Source organism: Carassius gibelio, chromosome A12, assembly GCF_023724105.1.
Source record: "Carassius gibelio isolate Cgi1373 ecotype wild population from Czech Republic chromosome A12, carGib1.2-hapl.c, whole genome shotgun sequence".
Taxonomy (NCBI): domain Eukaryota; kingdom Metazoa; phylum Chordata; class Actinopteri; order Cypriniformes; family Cyprinidae; genus Carassius; species Carassius gibelio.
The window spans coordinates 2,322,408-2,343,345 of record NC_068382.1 but is presented as its reverse complement, the minus strand read 5'-3'; the positions used below and the strand labels follow the sequence as shown (position 1 = coordinate 2,343,345).

General features: G+C 34.8%; 1 protein-coding gene across 3 annotated transcripts in view; it reads left to right on the top strand.

Annotated features, from left to right (window-relative positions):
- The window catches only part of becn1 (beclin 1, autophagy related), a 190,227-nt gene that overhangs the window by 137,011 nt on the left and 32,278 nt on the right, over positions 1 to 20,938 (top strand). For all 3 annotated transcript variants that reach the window (XM_052612180.1, XM_052612181.1, XM_052612182.1), the window contains 4 exons: positions 11,630 to 11,720; positions 16,724 to 16,860; positions 17,053 to 17,247; positions 18,496 to 18,642. In XM_052612180.1, coding sequence (XP_052468140.1) covers positions 11,630 to 11,720; positions 16,724 to 16,860; positions 17,053 to 17,247; positions 18,496 to 18,642 — 570 coding nt within the window. The remainder of the gene's footprint in view (positions 1 to 11,629; positions 11,721 to 16,723; positions 16,861 to 17,052; positions 17,248 to 18,495; positions 18,643 to 20,938) is intronic.

The window sequence follows — 20,938 nt, the reverse complement described above, 5'->3', positions numbered from 1 at the left end:
CATTCATCCGCAAATGTCCGAGCGGTCGCGAGCGCGGATGGGAGAATGGCGCATGTTTTATTTTTTTTTAGCTACTGGGATGGTGCCCCCTCTGGGAGTTGGTGCCCTACGAAGACTGCATATTCTGCATATAGGGAGCGGCGGTACTATCTGGAAAATATATTCCTCAAACCGTCGTACAAGAGGAGGTGATGCTAATACTTCAAGAATCTCTCAAAACCTATCTGTTCATAAAGCCTATATATAAAGTCTTAATATAGTATTCCACAATATGTTGTGCTATTCTAATATTATTGTGGTTTTTTACTGACATTGTTATTTGCTGTTATTTTTTGTTTTAATATTGTTACTGTTGTTGCTTGTTGTACGGTGACCTTGAGTGGTTTGAAAGGCGCCTTAAATAAAATGCATTATTATTATTATTATTATTATTAGCTGTACACTTGATAAAAAAAAAATAAATATAAACTTATGCAATTGTGTGTATATATATATATATATATATATATATATATATATATATATATATATATATATATATATATATATATATATATATATATAGTGTACAGTTTTCTTTTATTGCATCTTGAAATAAATGTTTCTGAGTTCTGTGTTTGTTTGTTTTTTTTTTTTGTTTTTTTTTTCTTGTTTTTTTTTTAGGAAGATTACAGCCTTTAATCTCCTCAAAATAAATGTGCATATAAACCATGAACAATTTAATTATAGTTGTATTTATAAAATGCTTACTAATGACTATTAATTTTGGGAGTAGGCTAGCAACAGTTGATGTTGAGGCCTAAGATATTTCTTAAGCTGTAATGATGAAAAAACAACAACAACACAAAATTGCTTTTTTTTCTGCTGGTGATTAAAGAGATGATTAAGTCTCCCTCCCTCTCTCTCTCTCTCTCTCTCTCTCTCTGACACCAAGCCCATCCCCTCTCCCACACATTCACACAAACTCAGCACACACACTTAACACACACACACTTAACACACAAAAACACACACACACACACACACACATTATCCAGAGGGACAGAGTGACATCAGATGTATGGTAGTTTTTTTAATTTTCTATCATCCATATAGTGTTGTATAGTCATGAAACTATGCATATTTCCTCAGAATGACTTGTCTTCTATGTGTACATTTTGTTGAAGTGTTTAGAAGCTGCACTTAAAAAAATAAAAGACATTTACTGGTTCCTTTTTTACTGTTATTTCAAAAAATCACCATGACAAAACCATTCAAGCTATCCAAAATTCATTCGCACCTGTTCTGTAAGATAAATCCTTTAAACAGTGGTAAAAGAGGATGTGGTGCTGATCCTTCAAGAGTCACTCCAAACTTATCTGTCCATAAAGCCTATAAATAATTATTCTTAATACACAGTATTTCACAATACTTCAGCATATTATTCTAATTAAGTGAGGGTCATTTTATCAGTAAAATACATATTATTTTTCTTTGAAAGATTTCTATAAATGATTTAAATCATACTTGTTTCTACAATAATTATTTAAAAGTAATCCTATAGCACCATCTGGTGGCCATTATTGGTACTAAGAATTGCAAGCTTGATTTATATGTTATGATAGTTTTAATTTTATGCTGGCTCTTGAAAATGATAAAGCTATGAAACTTACTGTGCTTCCTTCAAATGATGACTTCTACGTATATAAAAAATTATGAAGAGTTGGAATTAAAAATTTTAAAGATATAGTAAAATAACTATTTTTTTATGTTACTTTAATAAATCGCTATGGCCACACCATTTAAGGTATCCTAAACCCATTCGCAATTTAACATCTTCAGTATATGACTTCATGTTAAAACAGTTTGGTGTGAACTACTTGTGTCTTCTTGGAGGAGAATGAATTCATTTACAGGCTGAGTTTATCATAAATCCACAATAACATTCCTGAGTTCTGTATCAATCTGTGTTGTTGTTTGTTTATTTTAATTTTTTTATTTTTCATAGGAAGATAACTGACCCTTTACTCTCCTTTTTAATAAATGTGCTTATAAAACCAAGAACAAGCTATTTATAGCTGTATTTATAAACTGCTTACTAATGACTATTAATATTGGGACAAGGCTTTATAAAGCATGAACTGACTATTTACTAATGAGTGCAGTTATTATAAAGTGTTATTAATGCATTTGCTAATCTTAACAAATTAGACATTATTTTACAGTGTTATCAAATCCTTAAATGATTTGTAAGTGTTTTGTAATGATTTTATTGACCTACAAGCATTTGTGAAAGTTCTGCTTGCATTACAGCTTAGTCTTGATCTGTGAGCTGAACAGATTTACTGTTACATCCATGAGATTATGTAAATTCAAATAAATATCATGTCACAGGATGTCAGAGGTCAGTATCAAATGAGTTTGAAATTATTATCTGCAGCACAAATAAGGTTTTTTAGGATTTTAAAAAAAAAAACCTAAAACTGTCAGAAAAGGATAAGGCCTAAGATTTCTATGTGAGTGGCTAAATTTATTTGTTTTTATAACTATAATGCATAAACTATGAAATTATACAAAATGTATAAAAAAGTACAACAGTTATTGTTTTCCAATGTTTTTAATTTAATTTATTTTTTGGGATTTACATAAAAACAAATTAGCCTACTGCAATCATTCTAAACAGCTTGAATAAAACCTGTTAATATTTATTATAGACCACTGTAACTGTGTATAATCTAAGAAACAAGTTAATTATGAAAATAAAAGTGTGTACACCAGATAAACTGGACGATAAAGAAATTGCTAACAATAGTATAATAGAGCATGTTTTAGGTTTTTAGGCGTTTAGATGCAGAAATGGACAAATCAAATGTAAAATAAAATGTAATTGATTTAATTAAATATAGATTAATTCTTGTTAGAGCAAAATAATAAATAAATATGTACACACATTAAAAAAGCCGCCAAGATGAATGAGTTTCCTTTTTTATATGTAGATTAAAATTGAAGACAGAAGCAGCTGGTATATGCGGTCACTTAATATTCAAATCCAGTAGATCCACTTCAGATTTATTTCTCAACAGTTTATGTCTACGTGGCTGTTTTCGTTTATATTCGCCAAGCTATTATGTATTTTGAAATAATCTTGTCCGTGATGTGTTCGTTCTTACGACGAAAGGCAGAATCCTGCAGCTCCAGAGATACATGTTATTCTGCCAGTCTTGCTTTCAAATAGTCTTGCACACATAAACGGGTCACAAACGCCTGCATTTAGCTCGTGTTGTGTTATAATGGGTGTATTGTGTGCATTTATATTTTATTTGAAAAAGCTCTTAAACAAGAATAAATTCATTAGTTTTGAACTTGTGACACTGTGCGCGCTGATCGGAGGCAGTGATTTCAGATAGGCAGCCGCGAATATTTCATTTTCACACAAACAGTTCAAAAACATCTGAATTTAGCTCCTGGTGTGTTCTAATTGGTGAATTGTGTAATATCGCTTTAATATTTTAATTTTAAAAGCTATAAAACAAGAATAAACTCAATTATTAATGAGCCCTGACCTGATAATAATCATATATGTTGGTTTAGCTTGTCAGTGTGAATTAAATCTAAGTATTTATTAGTATTTTAACCGATTTAAAAATGAAACTAAAAGAGAGTCTCCTCCCTTTCAGTCGAATTTCCCTTTCAGGAATTGCACCTTTAGGGGCGCATTTTCTCTCAGACAATGTAAGTCTCAGCACATAATACTCAAACAGAGGGACAGAGTGAGATGAGATGTCTGACAGTTTTTTAATTTTCTGTTATCCATACAGTGTTGTAAAGTCGTGAAACTATCCATATTTACTCAGAATGACTTTTTTTCTGTATGAAAAAAGGTTTTGAAGTGTTTGGAATTTAAAAATGCAGGACAATTAATAATTCCATTTTTACTGTCATTTAAAAAAATCACCACGACAAAACCGTTCAAGCTATCCAAAATCCTTTGGCAATTTAAGTTGTTTAAAATGTTTTGGCATCATGTAGACAAAGTTTGGTGTGTATAGTGTTACTCTCCTCTGAGCAGTATGCATTAATTCACAGCTAAATGTAAAAAAAAATCCACATTCAAATCAAAATAGCTGACTTCCTGTTGATCGTAGCTGATGACTGTGAATTAGAAAGTTGTCCGTCTTGATAAGAACAATTTTTGTACCGAGTTTGGTGTCTGTAGCTAAAACTAACCCCCCCACTTTTGACAAAAGGTGGCGCTATAGAGTGCCTCTTCCACGCCCTCTTATGAACTTTCGCCAGTGTCTAGCTGTCACTAATACTGATATGTGTTCTGAATTTCATGAAATTCTAAGTATGTTATATGCCTTAAAATCACCTGAGAAGTATTTGTTTGACAAGAAGTTTGACATGTTGCCACGGCAACAATATTTTTAAATATCAATTGCCCCCTAGCAGATTAATATAGGCTGTGTTTTAACATTATTCTGATGAAGTTTGAAGCAAATCGAGTAAAAATAAGATGCTGAATACAAAGCATTTTGAAAATGACACACTTCCTGCTGCCAGTTGGTGGCGCTATAACTTTGACTCCTAATAGTCACATATATGCGATCGACATCATACAAAGAATAATCTGATGAAGTTTGATTAAAATCAGGAAATGTATGTGGATGGTATTAGACACTTCCTGTTTCTCATTTCTCGCCATAATTTCAACGCCTCGCCACGAGCAAACCGTTTGAGATATCAAAAATCCCCTGGCAATTTTTCATCCCCAATGTCTTGAGATCATGTTGACCGAGTTTGGCGGCAATCGAGTAAAAAACCTATGACAAGTATTTCAAATTCCAGAGCATGCGCTTTTTACATAACTCTAAATAGCTGACTTCCTGTTGGGCGGAGCCTATGACATGCAATACGCAAGTTGTTCGGCACGATGAGATCTATATGTGTACTGAGTTTCATATTAATACGTGCAAGTATGTGTGAGCTATACATCAACATTTATGACTGTGTTCCAGGGGGCGCTGTAGAGCCCCTGTGCCATGCCCGTGTCCCAGCCTCTGCAGGCTCCTAAAGGCCACAGATTCCAAATTGTGCGCAAACTTTCAAGAGTTTTTGAGTATGTTAAGGACCCCAAAAGCCCCCACAACTTTGACGACAAATATGAATAATAAACCCCAAATAGCCAACTTCCTGTTGGGCGGAGCCTATGATATGCAATACGAAAGTTGTTTGTATTGATGAGTTCTATATGTGTACCGAGTTTCGTACGTCTACGTGCAAGTATGTATGATATATGGCCCTCCATATTCCAGGGGGCGCTGTAGAGCCCCTGTGCCACGCCCGTGTATCAGTCTCTGCCCGGCCCTAATGGCCGCAGGTTCCAATGTGTGTGCCAATTTTCAAGACTTTTTAAGCATGTTAAGGGCCCCAAAAGCCCCCGAAACCTTGAAGAAAAATAATAATAATAATAACAAATAATCCTAAGGAAAACAATAGGGCTCTCGCCCTCCAGGCTTGAGCCCTAATAATAATAATAACAAATAATCCTAAGGAAAACAATAGGGCTCTCGCCCTCCAGGCTTGAGCCCTAATAATCCTAAGGAAAACAATAGGCCTCTCGCCCTTTGGGCTTGAGCCCTAATAATAAACGGAGCAATTCCAAGAGGGTCCTCACACCATCGGTGCTCGGGCCCTAATTACGAATCCTTAAGCTATCCAATAGCTATTAAAAGACATACACAATAAGTGATTATAACATGATAGGCAAATGGACTGCTAAGCGATGGACTGATATTAATTTAGAAGTCTTTTTGAGTTCATTTAGGTCCATGTATATGTAGAAAAGACAGTTTCTTTGCCATTGTCTTGACAAAGATTTCTGTGGAGACCAAGAGGTTCAAGGTTATGTATAATATATATATATATTTAAATCAGGATTTTTGTATGAATCATTTGAATAAATGGATGGTGAATTACTTATTCTTAATGGAAATCACTTGTCACTACCTTAAAAGTGAAGCTGTTCCATACATGCACAATAGTGGTTTTCCACTGACATCCAAAAGGCCAACATTTGTGTAAAGTGTAATGTAAATCACACAATGTACACAGAAGATATGAGACACTACGCGTTTTCAAAATGTCTGGCAAGTTATATTAGCAAAAAGATCATGAAAATATTACTAATTTTAAATCTGTACTTTCTTGACATCATTATAATAAACATCTGTATCAATTTAGAGAAAGAGCAAAACAGGATTTTCAAAGTTAAAAACATTGAAAAACACAAGGTTAAAAAACATTGTCATTTTGTCAAAATATCATTTTAAAATTACCTAAATTCTCATAGATCCCCAAACGGTTCGCGCAAAGCTGTTCAAAAGATTCAGTTTCCTTAAAGCCCACCTTTCGGTAGCATACTGTGTTCTGATTGGTCAACTGACATAGTTTTGATTGGTTGTTCCGCACACAACTTCATGGTAAACAATGCGTTAGCATCTTTTTGGGGTGAATTTTGTCTTATTCCTCTTATCGCGAAGCAAACAGTAAAATAAAAAACTTGAACAGTCTCGCTGCTTTTTCTTCTGTGTGGGTGTATTCAAACTGCGTGCTTCAGTTTGAATCTGAATAGCGCGTTCAGCGCGGGGGCGTGGTCACATTAGATATAATGAAGGGAGACGTGAAAAACGGACATTGCGTTGTTTTCATATGGATTACTTTATCACAGAATATCTGTTAGCAGCACTTGTTACGCTTCATTTTAATGACGTGTTTGTAAATGAAAATCAGTACAGACAAAGGCTGCAGACAGCACACATACTGATAAGACGCTCGGGAGAAAACAAACACATAACTTCATAATCATACTTCGCGTTGTGATTCGGAGATGCTTGTTGGTCCAGAGTTCCGTTTCTCCCAAGACGGTAGGCAGAGATTATTATGCAAAGTGTTCCTAGTGACGTACATAGAGATGGGCAAAATATTTGAAATCTATAACGACTCGTTACAGCGATTCAGAGTCGACTCCTTACTTTAGAAGCCAATAACTTTATAAATCGTGTACTTTTTGGTTTAATTACTTTGCACATTGTTTACACTGATGGACAGCTACATCATACACTGTAACACAGGTAATTTTTGATTTCCCATCTGTGTGGCTCTTTAATGTAAATCACAGGATGGATGCAGAGAATATAGGACCCTTTTTGTTTCCCATTCTTACGTTTTTAACGCATCAACATGGCAACACAGTTCGAAGTAAAAAATCTAAATCTAGTTAGCTTTCTGCTGGCTGGAGCTAATTAAAGTTCTAGCTTAAGTTCTAGTTCTAATAAAAGCTAGTGCTGGGTACCACTGGCCACAGCCAAAACAAATGCCCACAGAATAAATAAATCTTGCTAAGCTTCTAAAGGGTGAAAAATATCTTGAGTTTTAATGTATTCTGAGAACAAGAAATATGCATGGAATGTTGTGGAGCTGATGAGCCACATCTCTCCTTGAATTGCAGTATCAAATTAAAAGAATACTGCTTAAGACAAATTTGTCTTATAGCTTTCATGAGTTTTTAACCATGGTACAGTGCAGGAAAATTGAAAAATTACACATTCCATCCAACATGGTGAACTTTGTTACAATTTCAGTGCACATCAGAGAAACTTCATCCTGACCATATCCTGTGTTTGGGGGAGCTGTAGAGCCCCCTGACCAGGGCCTAGCCCAAGCACAGCAATTTTTTATTTTTATTTGCAGGAGTCTGTGATGTGATGTGTGACCAAAAAACATTTTTAAACACTTTTTTAAGGTTATTTACATGAAATTATGCATAATTTATTGTTATGTAGCCACACTGGGTTGTACATAATTATTAACTCAAATGATATATAGGGAATTTGAATAATTAATCAGGAATATGATTAATATATATATATATATATGTATTAGGGGTGTAACGTTTCACAAAATTCACGGTTCGATACGATTCACTGGTGTCACGGTTTGGTTCGGTATGGTTCGGTACGTTTTAGATACAGCAAAAAGAAAAAATTGGCAGATAAATGTCCTTGATTTTTAAAAAATGTTTTATTTATTAAAACTAACAAAGTATGTTTCTTGTTTTTTTTTTTACATTGAACAGTGATGGAGCTATTCTTTACCCATCTTCTATGGTGTTTTCTTAGCAGCATACTGTATAAAACAAAAAGCTCCTTGTAAAAAAAAAAAAGAAATGTTATATTGTTGTAGTAGTTATGAACAAATAAAAGATGTAACTTTTTATATGGAACTCTAGAACTCTTTATATTGAGTGTGTTTTTACTCAATTGGTTCTCTACAGGGCTTATGTTTTTTGGAACAAAGCAGGAATTACGGTCTGGCTGAAATGGGTTTGTGAAGGAATATTGTAAAGGGGCTCAATTACATGTTCTTAAAACCTGCGTTTTCCACTATAGGCGCTCGCTCACTCAGTACGCGCTGAAGGCTCGTTGCATATGGCTAAAGGGTCTTTCACATAGGACGCGGTATGCGCGGCGCAGGACCCTGGGCTCAGCGTTGCCCTTCAGATACAACGCGATTCGCGCTGCACTATGCCAAGAGCAAACTAGGTGGAGTTTTCAAAACTGCCCATGCATACGTTCTATTTATAACAGTTCTTCTATATAATAACATGCAGGCCTGTTAATTGTATCGTACTGCTCAGGAAATTCCGACAAAGTACAGTACTAGTCCATTTTGATTTCCGTGCTTGTTTGGATGCCCCGATCGATTGGTAAAGTGCACCCAAACACCAGACCTGTTGGTTATTGGAGGATCTTCTATTTCTGGTCTGTTAAACGCATTGGCCATTTTGCAACGAGCCTTCAGCGCATACTGAGTGAGCGAGCGCCTGACTGAGTAGCCTAACATAAACATATAAGCTGGTGTTTTTTTCTTCTTCGGGGGTGTCAGGGGCGTTGCCTGTTACGTCGTTTGGGTTATTGGGCTACCTTGTTGAACGCATATCATTATATTTCACAATTTTTTTATTATTTTCCAAACATAATTAATTAGCCCAACGAACCGTTCGGTACATAATGCGTACCACGTACTGAACCGAAAGCCTCGTACCGAACGGTTTAATACAAATAAGCGTATCGTTACACCCCTAATATATATATATATATATATATATATATATATATATATATATATATATATATATATATCATATGACAGTTACATTAATATTATTGATTATGAAAAATAGCTCAATTGCATTTATCAATAACTCATTACAGGGCACTGTAATTTACTCATATGGCAATATTCCATTCTTCATATCAATTATGGTGATATCTCTTACTGTAAATTACCACAAATCAAACAGTGGTTTGTCCAGCAAACGGCCGTAAGATTAACTTGTCAATTTTCTATAAAGTTATCACTTCTTATAATTCAAGGAAAATATTATCTGGCCATGAAAACATTATCCTATCATTATGATAAATTTAGTTACTCAAAGTAAACAGCATGTAGCTAAAGATCAGACACTTCATTGACTCGTAATGTGAGCGGTTCAGAGGCAATCATGAATATATATGGGTTTTTAATAATTGAACTAATAATACATCAAACTACAAATCACACAGAGTAAATACGCGTACGACAATACAGACAGTAAACTTTGTACAAGACATAACGGAATCCAAATGAGGGAGAGAGAGAGAGAGAGAATGAATGAGAGAGAAAGGAAGAGAGAGAGAGGTGAATGAGAGAGAATGTGGCCACAGAATGAGCTCAGTTATGCAAACTCACAGACAGTAAGCCTTGAAAGACAACAACGAATCAAATCATAGGCAAACTTTAAACAGCATTTAAATCTCCATAGAAAATGATATTTGCAAGTGTCTCTCGTGATGCTTTGTGCGTGGTCTTTTGAAACCAGCGTGCATGTGGTTCTGTTCTGTCTTCCGGGGGTTGCTGCGGAATCGCACGTTTTTTGAAAAGTCCAACAAAACAATGTTTCGGAATTCGTCTTCCTCGTGTGGAGAGGCGAATAGCCGAATAAACTTAGTAATGAAAAGAAACAAAAACGACGAAAATGGAAGGTCCTGAAGGAGCCATGAGAACGGCTGTCCTCTCAGCCTCCGTGCTGAGAGGGGACGGCGATAGGAGGGCGGCCCAAGGCCGCGCAGAAGGACGAGCAGGGTCCGAGGCGTGGAAGCGAAGAAGCGAAGAGTAAGAGAGTAAAAGGAACTTCCTGGGTCAGCTCTTATGGTTCATGCCTCTGTTCGCGTGGTCAACCAATGAACGTCCGTGATCTGAAGTGGGAAAAAGTTCCTTTGTCTCTGTGGAAACACCCACCCTAATAAATTAGGGATTATCAGATTTCAGCAGTGATATTCTAGCAAGTCCGTAATTCAAGATTAATACATTTTTCATTAATTTGCTTTATATAAGTGGGTCCGTCAAAGCATGACAATTAAACAGATACCAAAAATAACATATATAAATGATCAAAACATAAAGTTGCATTCCAATGCAGAATTACACACATTTAAAGTTTGAAATTTAAAGTATATAGTGTGTTAATCACACATTTTGATTAACACACTATATAAACTGCAGACACTCCAGTTTATATGGGGGAAAATCTAATGCACCAAAAAGGTAATACTCTATACATTTAGACTACATTTGAGTACATTTTACCATTCTCTTTCCTAAGAGTTAGCTTCCCTGTCCTGTTTGTTAGGTCATAAAGTTTTACGACCTGGTCAGGAGTAGTGTTACAACCCATGGTTCTATTTGAGAACATTCATTCCAAAAACATTTCGCCTTTACAATTCAGCAACTTTAACCATTTACACAGGATTAACCATTTTTATGCAATACACAAACATTCAAAATACATATTATTAATAAAATGACGAAGGTAAAGAACTTTAAGAAAGGTTTGTTTGTGTGTGTGTTGTGGAATGTGTTTCATTTCTCCTTTGAGGCTGCTCACGGGTATCCCTGGACAGTCTCAATAGGTGTAAAAACTGTCATCCACGGCAGGATGTTACCGACTTCACGGCGCCCCAAATGGTGAATTATGTTGTAAAACGAAGGTCCTTGTTTACTCACGTTCTGGTCTTTGAGTGCAGAATGTGTTAGAGTCAGGATTCATTAATATGGAACAGATGGCTGAAATACCATCAGCTCATTAGTGTTACAGTTATTAGTAAATGCATGTAACGTGTAACAATGACACAGTAAAATAAAGTATTACCGCATTGTCTGTCTCACACACTTTGCCATGTTTATTATTATTATTATATATATTTTTTTTAGTTCTGAACTTTTTTAGTTAACAGAAAAATACACATATCATTGCATGCTATTTTCTCAAGTAGGGTAATGTTCCTGTTCTGTAAATCCCTTTTTTAAAATCACATTTGTGATTCTCAGTTAATGCATAATTGTGTCTCTAGTCCGTTTTTTTTTATATCTTTGTATCTCTATTATATGCATATTTATCTATATTTATTGATATCTATTTATTATTTATTGATATTCATGTGATGTGTTATATGCAACTCTTGTGAACTGTAACAGCAATGTGCTGAGCTTAAAGATTAAATATTACAATTGTATGATGGTGTATTAATTAGCTGTTTGTGTTCTTTAGGATGATGTCAACCGAAAGTGCAAATAGTTTCACTCTAATTGGAGAAGCTTCAGATGGAGGAACCATGGAGAACTTGAGTCGCAGGCTGAAAGTATGGATTCATTAATACAAAACTGCACTATACAACTATACACAATTTCATATTTACATCATATTTACATCTTGGCAGACACAAAAGTAGTACAATAAAGCAGAGGATTTATTAGTTACAGTTGATTTCATTTATCTATAATCGATCTGATAATTTTTGCATTGCTGTTGATATTGCTATTTTAAACCATTAGTCAGAACAAAAAGCATTTGAAGGATGATGTGCACAATTCTGTTATTTGACACCAATATACCAATATGACACCAAAGCAAAACAAAACAACTATGTGTGTATATATACACACATAGTATTAACCAGACTTCCCAAGTTTTCAAACATATCAAAGTGCATTTCATAATATTTCATTCCCATAATTTAATAAAATGCGACACAAAATGTGGCCACTATTTAAATAAAACAATGGGACTTAAAAAGATAGGACAGATTATTAAAATGTCCTAATGTTTAAACTCCCGTTCTCTCATTATGATCAACGAAGTGCACACAGGATGTAAATGACATTCATTGTGTAATGTAGTCAACTTCATTGATTTATATTTAAATAATTGACAACATAGGTGATTTTAAAAGCAGTGCTGTTTACTTGCTTTCTATATTTAGTCCATTCACAATTCATGTAAAACCTTTATTTTTCATGCACACACATTTAAATGCAAGTATGATTATGCTAAATTATAAGTCAGAAAATTATTGGGGATTGACAGTGATAATTATAAAAATGGATGGAAAAAATTTCAACATTTGCAAATCCGTGTTGGTTGAGCATATGTTTAATATAGTTTAAAAAGCATCTAAACATTTTTGTTCCTATTGTGATTAGAAACAAATTTATCTCTATATTGTTGTTAGCATGTTGCATTGCTTATGCATATAATAATTCATATATCAGTTAAATCTATATATCTCAGTTAATAAGTAGACAAAGTAGGCTATTACAGATTACTTATTAAAACTATAACTATAATGGCTAAAACTTAAAAAAAAAAAAGGAATAACTAAGTAGTATTTTTAGTGTGTGTATATATATTCACAGCCACCGTGTGGCTTTAGTAAAAAGGTGAATGGTGAGAAATATGCATTTAAAGACATAAATATACTTGGAATATGTCAAAGTCATTTATATGTGCCAATTTTCCTGTTGCCAGCAGGTGGCGCAATCATTATAAGGAAATATTGGCCTTCAGATTTTTATGCATAAGTTAAAACAACTTCGCTGGCTGTGGCGAGAAATCAAATTTTGTCATGGCGTTATGGACAAGCCCTTTAACAAAAACTCAAGATCTCCATAATTTAACATTGCACAGGCCTTTAGATTAGACTGACCACAAAAAATACATTAATGTCAAAAGATTTCTAGGAGTAGTTTGTCGCAGCATAAAACATGTCACTTCATGTTGCCAGCAGGTGGCGCTATGACTATAACTGAATATGGGCATGTAGATCTGTTAAGGGCAGAAGTCTTATCTAACATGTGAAGTTTGGGGCAGATTGGACATTGTATGTCTGAGTTACAGCAACTTCCTTTTTCATGGCGAAACATCAAAATTTGTCAGGCCGCCATGGACACGCCCTTTAACAAAACCTCAAGATCTTCACAAATTAACATCGCAAAGGCCTTTAAATGATTTTAAATTAAGCAACACATGAGGCAGAACCTTCAAAATACCAACAAGGTAGGCAGATATCTTCATATTGTTCCAGTTAAAAGTGTGAAATTCTCTTGTCAGAACGTCTACACGACAAATTGATTATCATCACCGAAACGGGTAGTTTTCCACATTTAGAAAAATATTAGATTACAAATTTTCTATGAAAATATACTTCATTAATGCCTGATTATATCTACTGAGTAAAAAATTTGCTAAATCATCATGGTTTCTCTGTTGTTAGCAAAACATACTAAGACACCTCATCCTCCGCAACACCATTTTCACTCACCGCAACAATTTAAGGCCAGTTGGTAATGAGAATTTAATCATACAGACTATTTTTAAATGTATAAAATTAGTTATTAAATTAAATATTATTTAATAACAAAACAAAAAAGCTTAAGCAAAGGCTAGGGTGACCAATTTCAGAGAAAACGTTTATACCAACCCACCAAACCCCAGGAAGTAGAGAGACATTGTGGGTTAGAGGTTACAGCAGGAGTAGTTATCAAAAATTGTTGGGAAGCCTACACAAATGTTGGTGCATCTATCATTATGAGGACTTTCTATAAGTGTAATGATTTTTATACTGAGCAACAGAACTATGTGTGTGTTTTTGTGTGTGTGTGTGTGTGTGTGTGTGTGTGTGTGTGTGTGTGCGTTTGCGCGCACTGCTGTGTGTGTGCACTTTGGATGGGTTAGATGCAGAGCACAAATTCTGAGTATGGGTCACCATACTTGGCTGTATGTCATATTGGAATAATTTCTAAAGGATCATTTGACACTGAAACCTGGAGTAATGATGCTGAAAATTAAGCTTTGTCACCACAGAAATAAAATTCTGGTTTAAAGTATATTAAAAAGATAACCATCACTTTATCATAATATTACTGTTTTTACTGTAGTTCTGATCAAATAAATGCAGCCTTGATGAGCAGAAGAGGCTTTAAAAAACTTTTATTATTTTTTATTATTGATGCTAAACTTTTGAATGGCAGTGTATTTAGATATGACAAAATGCAGCAGTTTTAAATTCTAATTCAAAAACAATTATTAAAGAATGGTTAGGTTAAATTGAAGGAGAACATCTTTATGGAAATAAGAAAAATATATTGTGAACCATCTTTTTAGGAATGAGCGATTTTTGAAAAACTTTAGGTAAACACTTGGGTGTACTCTTTACCAGAACCAACTCTTTCAGTAGAAAGAAAAAAATCCACTTGAGTTACCATAGACTACATTCCCACTGTCAATGACAATTAATAAATAGTTATTACATAATTATATGATTATTACATAAAATATAAAATAAAATAAGAAACATTATTTTGTAATAATGTATTGTGAATATTTTTTTAATAATAAAACTAAAATTACAAAACTAATATTAGTCTGGTTTGTTTTCTAACATTGCACTATTAAGTATTTATTTTTGTGGAAAACCACAGGGTCCCCTTTAAACAGCTTCTCTTAAAACTTATTCATAAAGCAGCTGTGACAGAATTTTACTAAGGAATGGGGAGAAATCTTAAGCTAAGAAAAAGAGTGAGGATGACCTTTTTGGTATGGATGATGTCAGCATGATTACTAACTACACCCACAGTGATTGGCTGATAAGGGATGGGTCTCTGTCAGTTATTTTATAATAGAAATATTGTAGAATGAGATATCATGTTGCCATAATCAAATAAAGATTGAACTAGAGTGTCACTAATTAAACAAGCATATGTTCAGCTAATTGTCAGCCTCTACATGTCTGCATCTTATAAATAATTGTTATATGTATAAGCAGCCTTTTAATTAACAGACTAGAATTATTATGGCTTATAAAACAGTAAGATTTAGTACAAAGGTAAAATAAATCCAAACTGGATTGCTGTGGAAACAGCCATTTTAGGATTGTGTATGATTTGGTCTTTGTGATTTAGCTGTCCTCTTGATTACCACTAACTTTTCACAGATTTAAGAGCTGATTTTTACATAAAAACACTTTATGAAGTACTTGAAGAAGAGTCAAAGAGTCCTAAAGATGTGGAGTTAGGAGCAACATTTAGTTTCACTTAAAATATTTTGTGAAAATGGCCCCTGGTGTTTTTACCCTATGTTATCTAGTTATGAAGCACTGCAAAATAATTTATGCCAATATTATCTAATTTATTTTCTACATTAAATATTATTTGTTTGACTATACCACATACTTAATATTCCTATTATCATTACCGAAATCATGAACCTCATCTCCGTAACCTATGTATCATTACCGCAACATGCATTCTTTTAAGATTTATTTAAGAAATTGAAAAATTTTAAATGTATGTGCAGAATCTATACATTATGTTCTTTCAGGTTTGGCACATCATTTTGAAAATATTTCAGTTTTTAAAGAAAAAATTTATAAAAATGGGTTGCAAAATGCAGAAGGTGTTGCGGTAATGAGAGAAATAATTGAAAAACACACAAAAATGTTATTATAAAAATATATTTTATACCAAAGTTTCAAGTAACTGTGCATGACTGTTAATAAACCATGTGAAAATGTATTATTTTTCCCCATGGCACTGGACTTTTCAGAGTGTTACGGTAATTAGATTTTTAACAACATGTTTTGGAAAATATGTTCAAAAAATTGTTAAATTGTCAGTAAAACTTATTTCAATTTATGGTCACCGACACTTCAGACCTGGCTCTTAATGCTTAAAAAGAAAATTTGTTGATACAAACATTTTTTAAAATGTCATATATGAAATCTTTGAAACTACGATTTCGTGAGAATCACCCATTTTAGTGAGCTAGGCTACATATATAAAAAAAAAAAAATCTCACATACACCTTTTATGCTCCGATGAAAAGGATAATATAACACATAATTCATATTATATAAATAATAGTTCACGGCTGTTAATGTTTCAAATCTAAAAAAAGTTGTAGTACTGTGTAGCTTAAAGAAAATATAAGCACAGGCACAGACATTTATCCTGCTTTAATTTGTTCTAAGAAACACACATAACTTCATAAGTACTAAATTTTCACCTGTGAATATTAAATATTTTAACTACAGTGTTGCTCTTTAATTTTCCCTGATTGCAGCTGTCAAATGTAAATCATCTGGCAAAGCTGACAGCTATTTGCAAAAATGTGCTTTGATGCATTTGTTTGATAACTTGTGGTTTAAGCACCACTCAGCAGTCAAAAGCTGCAAATGCACTTTGCAGAAGCAGCAGTGACGGCGACCACCGTGATAAAAGGCTCATTCTTGTTGGCCACCTACTGTAACATAGGTTGAGTGGATGGATGGAAAAGAATCTAGGGTTCATGTATGTGTTTTTCCTGCAGGTGACAAGTGATCTGTTTGATATCATGTCTGGTCAGACAGACATTGATCACCCACTGTGTGAGGAGTGCACGGACACACTACTCGACCATCTGGACACTCAGCTAAGCATGACAGAAAATGAATGCCAGAATTACAAGTTAGTGTCACTCACACTCAAAACATCTCAAGTAACTTAAAGCTGCTTTACTTTATTATTATGTAAGTGGGATGTGTTATTTGCCTGGTTTAAAGGGTTTGTATCATTATTTTTGTCATTAAACATTTTTAGTCAGTACATGACTGACATCATTGACTTCAGTGGGACACTCAATTGGCTCTTAATTGTTAGGAGCTGTTTAGAGTTGCTGTCTCAACTACCAGAGGAGGAGGAAGCCAGTCTACTGAATGCATTGCAGCAGTTGAAACAAGAGGAGGAATCTCTGATCCAGGAGCTTGAGAGCATTGAAGTGCAGCGTGAAGCCGTGGCCAAAGAGCTGGCTGAGGGACGCAACCATAACCAGCTGATGGAAACCGAAGAACTTCAGTACATACGAATGAGAATATTTACTAAGAATTCATATCTTTCTTTCTTTCTTTCTTTCTTTCTTTTTTTCTTTCTTTCTTTCTTTTGCCTTTATTTTACAGAATAGTGGAGAAGTTACAGGAAAGTACAGGGAGGGGTGGGGGGACGGGATTGAGACATGAGCCAGTCTGAACGTAAACCAGGGTCTCCATAAGCTTAACAGCTCTTTATATATTATATATGGGAGCAACACACTTAAAATGATTGAAAAATGCAGATGGATCAGTTACATCTGCATATATATATATATATATATATATATATATATATATATATATATATATATATATATATATATATTACCATTAGCATCTTGGAAACAGAGCTTACTTGTGTGTTTGCCCTGAGAGCCATTTTATTAATTTCTTTGAGGTCTTGTTCAATGGTGACAATCCCACTAATGTATAGTATGTGAGATGCCCACAACTACACAGTGATTTTCCTTGCTCACACATGAGCTGCAGATTTGCTGTTATTACATGTCTTTCAATAACAGCCTCTTTGCAAAACTTGTATTACTTTGCTTGTATTATAAACTATTAATAATGTATTCTGAAATGTACTTCTCAAACTGTTAAGAACAGACTTCTGTCAAAAAAAAAAAAAAAAAACTGATAGCTTTGGGAGAAGCTAGCTATTTTTAATATAAAATATGAGGGCTGTCTGGAAAGTATCCAGCCATGTAATTTGAAAAATAGAGACATTCATCCCATAATACCATTGAACATCACCTTTGAAAGCAAAGAGATTTCAGACCGTCTGTGAGATTCGAGAAATCAGATGAGGCAGCTTTTGGTTTTTGATTCCAACAAAGGATTTTGCTGAGTACTTTGAACAGTGGATGAGATGCTTGGAAAACTTTGTGAGGTATCAAGGTGCCTACAATGAAGAGGACTGCATTGAAGAGTACTACATTGAGGAATACATTTAAGTGGACATTGTCTTGTGTACAGTGGTTCTTGTATCTTATATTTTTTTTGAGAAAAGTCTCTATTTATCTTATTAAATGGCTGGATCCTTTCCTGACAGCTCTCGTATGTCATACATGATTTGCAGTTATAGTTGTATTAGAAGCATGTTTATAGTGCATTGAACATATTTTTCTTTAAAGATTGAGGAAAAATGTATTCCTCATGATGACACTTTTAATTTATTTTTTTTTGTCAGTTTCCAAGTAAATGCCCTCATCTTTGTCTGTTTCTGTCTCAGGTATCAGAAGGAGTACTGCGAGTTTAAGAGACAGCAGTTGGAGTTGGATGATGATCTTAAGAGTGTGGACAATCAAATGCGTTACTGTCAGATTCAGTTGGACAGACTCAAGAAGACCAACGTTTTCAATGCCACCTTTCATATCTGGTTTCAAATCTCTTTATAAAATCTCTTTAGTTTTAGGACCATCATCCAAATGGTCCCACTTTATAGTATGTGCCCCTACTACCTGTGTACCTGCATAGTAACTGTTTGTGTACATAGTATGTAACCACAGTGTAAGTACATAGTATCTACAGTTCTAGTGTTTGTGTAACTACACATGTGTAACAACCCTCAGGAAGGTTTGCTTAAGTACAAATTTGTAACAGGACATTGGTAACAACACTTTTTTCACTTCATCAAGTACTCGTGTAACAGGAATTATATAACTACATTTTGTAACAACTTGTATAAGAGTCATTGGAACCATTTGATCCAGGGGGTAGGTTTAGGGGTGGAAATGGGATCCAGGGGGTGGAAATTGGTAGATTTAAGGATACGTAAAGTAGAAGGAGTTGGATCTCAACTTGGAGTTGGTGCAACACTATAATACCAGTGTACTTACATGGGAACTGTCCACAATATATAGTGTAACATTCTGGACACCAACCACAATTTATATGTAAAGCCTAACTTACTGGCCACTGCTGTGTAACTTCAGAGTAATTACATGTTAAATCTAGTGTAACACTTTCTTTTAAGTGCTGTTAGTCCTGTGACACATTTGTACTTTCATTAACAAAGTGTTATCAAATTCCTGTTACCCAGTTGTACAGTCGTGGCCAAAAGTTTTGAGAATTGCATAAAAATTAGTTTTCAAAAAGTTTGCTGCTAAACTGCTTTTAGATCTTTGTTTCAGTTGTTTCTGTGATGTACTGAAATATAATTACAAGCACTTCATGTGTTTCAAAGGCTTTTATTGACAATTACATGACAAAGAGTCGTGTGTTGGCCCTTCTTTTTCAGGACCTCTGCAATTCGACTGGGCATGCTCTCAATCAACTTCTGGGCCAAATCCTGACTGATAGCAACCCATTCTTTCATAATCACTTCTTGGAGTTTGTCCGAATTAGTGGGTTTTTGTTTGTCCACCTGCCTCTTGAGGATTGACCACAAGTTCTCAATGGGATTAAGATCTGGGGAGTTTCCAGGCCATGGACCCAAAATTTCAACATTCTGGTCCCAGAGCCACTTAGTTATCACTTTTGCCTTATGGCATGGTGCTCCATCGTGCTGGAAAATGCATTGTTCTTCACTAAACTGTTGTTGGATTGTTGGAATAAGTTTCTGTTGGAGGGTGTTTTGGTACCATTCTTTATTCATGGCTGTTTTTTGTTTTTTTTGGGCAGAATTGTGAGTGAGCCCACTCCCTTGGATGAGAAGCAACCCCACACATGAATGGTGTCTGGATGCTTTACTGTTGGCATGACACAGGACTGATGGTAGCGCTCACCTTTTCTTTTCCGGACAAGCCTTTTTCCAGATGCCCCAAACAATCGGAAAGGGGCTTCATCGGAGAATATGACTTTGCCCCAGTCCTCAGCAATCCATTCACTGTAATTTCTGCAGAAGATCAATCTGTCCCTGATGTTTTTTTTGGAGAGAAGTGGCTTCTTTGTCCCTTCTTGACACCAGGCCATCTTCCAAAATTCTTCGCCTCACTGTGCGTGCAGATGCGCTCACACCTGCCTGCTGCCATTCCGGAGCAAGCTCTGCACTGGTGGCACTCCGATCCCGCAGCTGAATCCTCTTTAGGAGGTGATCCTGGCGCTTGCTCGACTTTCTTGGATGCCCTGAAGCCTTCTTTACCAGAATTTAACCTCTTTCCTTGAAGTTCTTGATGATCCTATAAATTGTTGATTTAGGTGCAATCTTAGTAACCACAATATCCTTGCCTGTCGAGCCATTTTTATGCAACGCAATGAACATTTCAAGCCTGCAATTCTAACCCAATCAGCCTGACATAATGATCTCCAACCTTGTGCTCGTCAACATTCTCACCTGAGTTAACAAGACGATTACTGAAATGATCTCAGCAGGTCCTTTGATGATAGCAGTGAAATGCAGTGGAAAGGTTTTTTTGGGATTAAGTTCATTTTCATGGCAAAGAAGGATTATGCAATGCATCTGATCACTCTTCATAACATTCTGGAGTATATGCAAATTGCTATTATAAAAACTTAGGCAGCAACTTTTCAAATTTCCAATATTTATATAATTCTCAAAACTTTTGGCCACGACTTACTTGCACATTGTTACACGTTGTAGTTACACAAACATTAGAGCTGTAGATACGATGTACCAATGTGTACTTACACTGTGGTTACATACTACGTACACATTTAGTTATTATGTAAGCACACATGTATTAGGGATACTTAATATAAAGTGGGACCCAAAA